Source organism: Austrofundulus limnaeus, unplaced genomic scaffold (assembly GCF_001266775.1).
Source record: "Austrofundulus limnaeus strain Quisiro unplaced genomic scaffold, Austrofundulus_limnaeus-1.0 Scaffold574, whole genome shotgun sequence".
Taxonomy (NCBI): domain Eukaryota; kingdom Metazoa; phylum Chordata; class Actinopteri; order Cyprinodontiformes; family Rivulidae; genus Austrofundulus; species Austrofundulus limnaeus.
In genome coordinates, this window is record NW_013952976.1 from 36764 (window position 1) to 45337 (window position 8574).

Here is an 8574-nt window from a genome sequence, read left to right on the forward strand (position 1 = left end):
TGTGTGTGTGCACGTGTGTACCTGGCTTTTGTTATCTTTTTAGGACCATTTCTGGTATAAACACCTAACTTGTCAGGATCATTAGTCCTTTTGGGGACCAAAGACTGGTCCTATGGATTGCCATTTTACGGTACAGGTTAGAATAGAGTATGAATGGGGTATGAATAGAGTTTAGTTTAGGGTTAATTATGTACTGGTGTTGGCTAGGTTTAGGGTAAGGATCAAGATTAGAATACAGRAATGACAAAATAAATCAATACACTGTCCAAATAAGTTTTGTAAGTTTCATGATAACAAAACTGATTTAAGTTCTCAGTTGAATGTTTATTTTCAGATCTAAAGACTCCATCTCACCTGTCTGTGATTTGGAGTCTAAACAAAGTATCACGTGTTCAAACCATCATTTATGGAAAACATGGTCACAGCCTGAAGGCAGTCCCTCTTATGTCAGCACTTGAATGGAATGTAAACTATCATATGTTCACCCTGCTGGAGCGAGGCACATATTGTATTATATGCACATATTGTTTATTCTCTTACTGGTTAAGCTAAATGATTACAACTGATCACAATGGCTCTGTCTCAATTCATGGGCTGTATCCTCATGAGTGCACATTTGTCGGCTGCATATGTCACTGCCCCGTGCCGAGTACTGTCCCAATTCAAAGGCTCCTCATCATGCAGCCAAGGAATGCTGCCCAGTCTAGGGTTGGGCAATATTGGCAAAAAAATTAATCACGATTAATTGCAGACGATACGATTTTGCCCAACCCTACTGCCCACAAACTCTCGAAAACCGAGGATGCTTCCGAGTATCCACACCGGCCGAGGATATCCCAGGATTCAATGTGCGGACACCAAACCAAACAGTGGAATTTTAATTTTTTTTTTTATTTTTTTAATAAGTCGACGTAGTTTGGAAATTCATCACGGACCAAAGAATTTGTTTTTAAAAATAAGTGTAACAACTTAGCTGAGGAAATTCATGTTGCACTGAGTCCCTGAGAAGGGTTATTTAACATTTCTACCTTTGGAACCCAGAGAGGGGTCGATTCACCTGAAGGATTTTAGCTCACATTCTATATCAGCTGTGAACAGGTGMTTTTGTTTTGTAAATAAGGCCATTACTGGTGCACCACAGGAGGGGGCACTAATCTAGACACACCCATCATGCCCAATGATATTCTCACTTTGTTTCTCAAGGGCTCCTGTTTACAAGTTTTTGCTCTGAAGATGTGGTGTGTTGCTGCATATCCCCCCTCAGCCCAAAACTCTGCACCTACATATCCCCCCTCGGCTCAAACTCTGCAGACATGGCTGAGGGAATCAAGATACATAAACAGGAATTGGCAGCAAGTTTTATTTACAATATTTAAAAGAACAGTTTACACAAGTAATATATACATTTTGTTTTTACAACAAAGAAAGATATTTGTATGTAGATGTAGCTGCTTCACATCTATCACATCTAGCAGTTACTACACACCCAGTTTTCCTCCTTTCTACATTTGCGACAGGTATATTTCTTGCAAACTGCACACTGTTTTGTGCTGTGGTTTCTTTTGCAGAGTGTCTGAACCTGACACTGCGTTGTCYTTCCAGGATCAGGCTGGGGATRTGGCTTTTTCATCATGGCCTTTTCCAGCATAAAACGCTGTYGAAATTCCAGTGCAAGRCCATGTATAAAGTCTCTTCTGCTCTCTTTACAATTTTTTACTGTAGCTCTGAAAAGACAGTGGCATCCAGTTATGTTCTTTGCAACACACCACATCTTCAGAGCAAAAACTTGTAAACAGGAGCCCTTGAGAAACAGAGTGAGAATATCAGGCATGGTGGGTGTGACTAGATTAGCTGCAGCCATATGTATAACAAAAGGCAACTAATAGCCCTCAGATTGCTAAGCAGAAGGAGGGGGTTTGTCCTCAGGATCTTGAAATTCCAGTCTCTTTAGTTAAAAATGCGAACCACCATGCCACCAATAAATTCAAAATATAACCAGTTGATTTCACAACTGTTTAGAGTATTAGGCAGACGTTTGTCTGAGTTCGGCTCATCTCCCCCCTGCTGATTCCTAAGGCAATGGTTACATTTACAAATGAAAGGATGCTAATTGGAGCCATCAGAGTCGTCGGTTTTGACTAAGGGTCTTTTGACCCTTTTTCAGGACTTAATGGGGTATGCTGAAAATCCTGGGACTTCTAAAAAGTGCAACTACACTTACTGATACTGGAGCTAAACCTGAATTTTTAATGTTTTCTTATTTATTTTAGGTGTAACGTTTTAACTGTGAWGTTATTCTTCCAGTGAAAAGACGTGTAAATACACATCCCAACGCATTTTCAGTCTGATATGAAACTGATCACTATGGTAACGGGGGTAGCGTGTGGTCACACAAACTTACATCAAGTGAAGGCTAGACCATCTCATTTCACAGTAGTTTTAAGCAGCCTACCCAGACTGGGAAAGATGTGGCCCAYGTAAGCCAGGTGGTCTACATGCTAATGAGAACTCAGCCCATGAATTGAGACACAGCCACTGTATAGGATATAAAATCTAAAAATCATCAAGTAGCTAGTATATCTAATTAGATGTTCACAGAGCACAAGGATTTTGCAAATCAAGATATATTTGCATGTGCAAAAGCAGAAATACAAGTGAATCATGTCCTATGCACGTGCAAATCTTTCTGTGCACGTGTGAATTATCCTGTGTGCGTTTGTGTGTACTGAGACTCTTCTAGCTCTATAGATATGAAAGCTGTTTTTATCCTCTCAAATTGCCAAAAGTACAGTCTGTATTTATTTATTGATTAATTGAAGCACCGCATAAAGTATTTTACAGCTTTAATTTACTGTCCAGTTTTTTCTCAGCCCTTGGATTTACTATGAATGTCTTAAAATTAAATTGGAGTGTCTTCGTTTTTAACCTTTATTCATATGTTCATGTAGCAAGAATGTGTTGGTTAATAGAGTAGTTTTATCATTTGGGTATTAGGGTATTAGGGTAAATGTATTTGTGTTCCGCTTGAAAGCTCCACAGCTGCAGCTGTGTGCTGATTGGTTTGATTCCATCTCCAGATGCCTCAGCTGAAACCAGAAACCATCAGCATGACAGGCCTGAACCTCTTTCAGCACCTCTGTAATCTGGCTCGCCTTGCCACCAGCACCCTGGATAATGCCTCCAGCTGTGAGGTAAAAAGTCTCTGTTCATTGACTATGTACAGTATTATGCTGCGTTCACACCAAACGCGATTTCAGCATCAGGAGCATCAGGTTTACATGCAAAGTCTATGGTGGACGCGCTTCAATCAGCATCGGGAAGTGCTGCGGTGCCTCAAGCGCGATTAGAGCAGCGCGATTTGAATGATCTGAGTGTTCGACGTGCTTGAGGCGCAAATCGCTGAAGTTAGAAAATCTGAACTTTTGCAGCTCGACACGCCGCGTCAACCAATCAGAGAGACTCCACTGTGTGACGTAGCGACATATTTCCCGACGGGACAGTTTATTGAATGAGGGTCCACTAACCTGAAACAGATGGAGAGGAGCTCTTTAGCTGAAATCGAGTGCCTGCAGTCGGTGTCCTGACAGGAGATATCCGCACCAATGCGTGGCAGCGGCTCATCAGACTGGACTCGGGACAAAAATAGTCCTGAAAGCGAGCKGTGAGCCTCTCCCGCAGCTCCTGGGTGATGAAACTCAGAATGTCTCTGAATTATCTGGTGAATTAATTATGAATCAATTATCTGATGAACGTGACATGCTCTTGCATTGTAAATAAAGCAAAGCCACTTCCTCGTCCGACATTAAACAGAGCCCGACAGAGGAGGGAGGGGTGGGGAGGCTCTTGCCGTGCGAGCTCTTCAAGAGCTGACCTGCGTCTGGCCTCAAAGTGCACAAGCGACCAACTTGAGCGTTGGATGCGATTTTGAAGCTGAAATCGCGTTCGGTGTGAACGCAGCATTAGTTTTTAATGTTCATTGTCTTATGTATAACTCTTTGGCCAGTTGCTGTTGTTTTTAAACTTGCTTTTTGAATAAAACAGATTTTGCTATAGTCTTAGAGTAAAAGTATATTGCATTTAAAGCACATTTGTTTGTTCGTAGGAAAACCTTTTTCTAATTCAGTCTTGTGCTTTTCTACAGCTGTGTGGAATGGACCAGCTGTGGGGGATTGCCCTGAGAGCTCAGTCTGCTGATATCAGCCGTGCAGCCATCCAGTACATCAACTCTTACTACATCAATGGTCAGGGAGACTGCTTTAAAAAACCTGTACAACCAAAGCCTCAGTTTTATTGTCCAACTATGAATTCAATTCAATTCAATTCAATTCAATTCAATTCAGTTCAATGCAAGTAAAAGTACTTTACTGAACCCAGATGGAAATTAGATGTTGTAGTATCTCAATGATGAAGGCTGGGGGCAGGAAAGATCTTCTGTAGCGGTCAGTATTATAACAAAATTGAAGAAGCCTCCAACTGAAGACTCTTTTTATCTATGACAGTCTGATGAAGATGATGGTCATGGTTGTCCACAATGTTTTTGATTTTATGTAAAATCCTTCTTTGCACCATCATCTCCAAAGGTTCCAAAGTCGTCCCCAGAACAGAACCAGCCTTTTTTATCAGGTTGTTTAGCCTTTTTAGGTCCCTGGCTCTGATGCTGCTGCCCCAACAGATGACAGCAGAAGAGGTGATGCTCTCAGCATCAGACTTGTAGAAGATCTGCAGCATCTTGCTGCAGACATTGAAGGATCTCAGCTTCCTCAAGAAGTACAGTCTGCTCTGTCGGTTCTTGTAAACTGCTTCACTGTTGAGTCTTTAGTCCATTCTGTTGTTCAGATGAACACCGAGTAGGGATGCACCGATATGAAAATTTCAGCCGAGATCAATATCCGATATAATTATTGGTGTTATGGCCGATAACCTAAATTTACCGATATTACACAAACATACAAATTATATTATACATATACGCAAAAACACACTTGGGTCTTCGACCCCCTTTTACATATTGGACTGATACGATATTCTAAAAAATGACCAATATCGACCGATACCGATATCAATACCGATATCTCGTGTATCCCTAACACCGAGGTATTTAAGTTCCTGAACCACCTCCACTTCTTCTCCCATGATGGAAATAAGGTTTGATCTAACACTATTTCTCCTGAAATCYACAATCATTTCCTTTGTTTTGTTCACATTAAAGATGAGATGATTATTCCCACACCATGCCACAAAGCGGTCCACCAGCTCTCTGTACTCAGCTTCCTGTCTATCTCTGATACACCCAACACCTGCAGAGTCATCTGAGTATTTCTGTAGATGACAGACTTGTGCTGGAAGTCTGAAGCGATATTACAGTCCCCTGTGGTGCTCCTGTGCTGCTGACCACCTGGTTAGACACACAGTCCTTCAGTCTCAAACTGTGGTCTATTTGTCAGGTAGTCTTTGATTCAGGCGATTGTTGAGGCCTCCACCTGAGTCTTCTGAAGTTTCAGACAAAGCAACTCAGGCTGAACTGTGTTAAAAGCACTGGAGAAATCAAAGAACATGATCCTCACAGTGCTGCCTGCTTTGTCCAGATGACAGTGGGTTTGTTGAAGCAGGTGTATGATGGCGTCTTCAACTCCACGATGATAAGCCAACTGCAGGGGGTCCTGATGTGTGCTTGTTGCTTATTCAGGTCAACAGGAGTCTCTCTAGGATCTTTATGATGTGGGATGTCAGTGCAACAGGTCTTTAGTCATTGAGGGCTGACGGCTGAGTTTTCTTTGGTACCGGAACCAGACAGGATGTCTTCCACAACACTGGAACCTTCTCTTGGGTCAAGCTAAGGTTGAAGAATCCCACAGAGCTGATCTGTACAGGCCTTCAGGACTCTAGGGCTGACAATATCTGGCCCTGAATTGAATCTGTTGAAGAATGTGTTCAGCTCATTTGCTCTGTCCAGACTGTCATCCATTCTATTCTCCTTTTGCATGAATTTTGTGATCTTCATCCCTGACCACACATCTCTGAAATTGTTCCTTTGCAGTTTACTCTCCAGCTTCTTTTACACACCTTGCTGTCTCTGATCTTGACTTTGAGCTGCTTCTGTATATTCCTCAATAACTCCCTGTCTCACTTCCTAAATACTTTTTTTTCTTGTTTAACAGTTCCTTTAGCTCACTGGTGAACCAGGGTTTGTTATGAGGGAAGTATCTCACTGTTCTGGTGGGAATGGTGTTGTCCACACAGAAGGTTTGTGCCATCTCCATGTGGCTGACAAAGAGCAATCCAATTTGTAGCTTCAAAACAGCCTTGGAGGGCTTCTTCAGCTTACTGTGACCACTTTCTCACAGTCCAAGTTGTCTCTGAACAAGCGGTTTATATTCTGAGCAGAGATAAACAAGGTTGTGATCTGAATTACCCAGAGGAGGTCTTGCATTGGAGATATATGAATCCTTAACATTTGTGTAAAACAAATCCAATGTCGTGTTTTCTCTGGTAGAGCAGCTGACAAACTGTTGAAACGTTGGCAGTGTAACAGAGAGTGAGGCATGATTAAAATCACCAGATATTGCCACAAATGCACTGGGTTGTTGTGTAGGGCTGGGCGGTATGACTTCAAATTCATCACGGTATCACGGTATAAATTGAACCCCTTCATGGTAACGGTATATATTGCGGTAGAAAATTATCATAAAGAGTAAAGAATGTAATTTTTAGAGCATTTCTTTAGCAGAAAACTGTAATCTTAAACCCAACTTTTATGCTTTAATATCTGCCTGCCAAACAATGAGCTTCTGCCTGCTGAACTTATCAGCTGCTGCTCTGCTGTGCGCTCATCTTCATCATCATCATCAGAGCAGAAGCCAACTTTACATTAGCAAGATGGATTTATCACTGAACGAATGTCCATGTCTTTTTTTGAATCATCTCTGTGGGAAACAATACATAAAAAACAAGTTTTTTCTCCGACAATTGGGTGTGAAAAACTAAAGCTCTGTGCGACGTGCAGCGAGAGGAGAGGAGAGGAGAAGAGAGGGAGGGAGGAGGAAATGATCCCACGACATGACGAACGTAACTTTTCTACAGTGGGAGGAGGGAAATTTTGAGGATTTATTCTCTCTACATGTTTTAAAATGAGAATTTTAGAATTTCTTCATTATATTTCGAACTCCTGCTCAGTTGTCTCTGCACTTGCAGCCCTGTTGACACAGGTGCGATGACGTAATAACGATAGGATGGTCGAGGGTAAATTTCTACCGTAGGCCAACTTCATACCGTTTCTGCCGTCTACCGCATATACCGCACAGCCCTAGTGTTGTGTCTGTATCTTAGCAATAATGGAAMTGATGAAATCACTGCATTGTCGGCAACAGCTGAGGGTGGAATGTAAACAGTTGCCAAAGTAACACTGGTGAACTCTCTTGGTAAATAATAAAGACAGAAACTTACTGCCAAGAGTTCAATGTCTGGACTGCAATGATGATACTTAACAGTAAAATGTCCTGAATGATCATCTGTTGTTGACGAGCACTGCTAATCCACCTCCTTTTTTCTTCCTGCTGCTCTTTAAATCTCTGTCTGCTCATGTAGTCTGGAAGCCTGGCAGAGAGACATTGGAGTCAGGGATAAGATCCTGCAGCCATATCTCAATGAAACACATAATACTGCATTCCCTATACTCTTGCTGAGTCCTTGTCAGGGCTTCAAGTTCATCCAGTTTGTTAGCTAACGATCTCACGTTGCCCGTTAGGATAGATGAAAGAGATGGTTTGAACTTCCTTCTTCTCTCTCACCTCTTTGCTCCTGCTCTGCATCCATGACGCCTCCTTTTCAGCCCCGTTGGGATTTGTGGCTTCAGTTGTGGTATTATTTCAGTTTTTGCTATATTAATCATATTAATCAGCTGCTCCCTGTTGTAAAACACCTTGTTTCTGTGGTTATTGCATCATATCAAAGAACAAAGTATATTGACAAAAATCAATCCAGCTGTACAGCATCCAAAACAAAAATGAACGGCCGTCCAAAAAAAGTAACTTTTTCCCCAGGGAGGCAGGAATTAACACCTGAAAAGAAAAGAAAATCTCAATGAAAGTAACAGAGCTACTCCAACGTGCTGCCATGCCACCCTGTGCGGCACAATTCTAAAACTAATTTAAATTTAAACTGTTTGCTCCTCTGTGTCTGCAGCTGGAAAAACTGGTTTGGAGAAGGAGCAGGAGTTTATTAGGAAGTGTATGGAGAGTCTTCTGATAGCTTCAGCCAACCTTGAAAAGGATTCTCATTCCAGTCTGACCTGCATCGAGAGAGGGCTGCTCATGCTCAAAACTCACTTGGAGGCCTTTAGACGCAGGTACAAACACAGACAAACAAGAATCCTTGTATACTTTGTGGAAAAATGCATTGCCTTCACTATGTCCTGATGCATCTCAGTAATCCAGGTAAAAAATCAAAAGGAAAAAAGTTGTATAGGTCCTCTGGACGTGTTCTTCTTTAATGAAACGTTTCGTCTCTCTTCCAAGAGACTTCTTCAGTCTGAGAGTTTCAGGCAAAATTCAGGCTTTTGAGTCCTGCCTCCAGGTG

The 8574-nt window shown here is 41.9% G+C and overlaps 1 protein-coding gene across 1 annotated transcript in view; it reads left to right on the forward strand.

Annotated features, from left to right (window-relative positions):
• usp34 (ubiquitin specific peptidase 34) overlaps positions 1–8574 on the forward strand; it is a gene marked incomplete in the record, with an annotated part of 159254 nt that overhangs the window by 36463 nt on the left and 114217 nt on the right. The window contains 3 exon segments of the mRNA XM_014026634.1: positions 3078–3191; positions 4142–4241; positions 8182–8344. Coding sequence (XP_013882088.1) covers positions 3078–3191; positions 4142–4241; positions 8182–8344 — 377 coding nt within the window.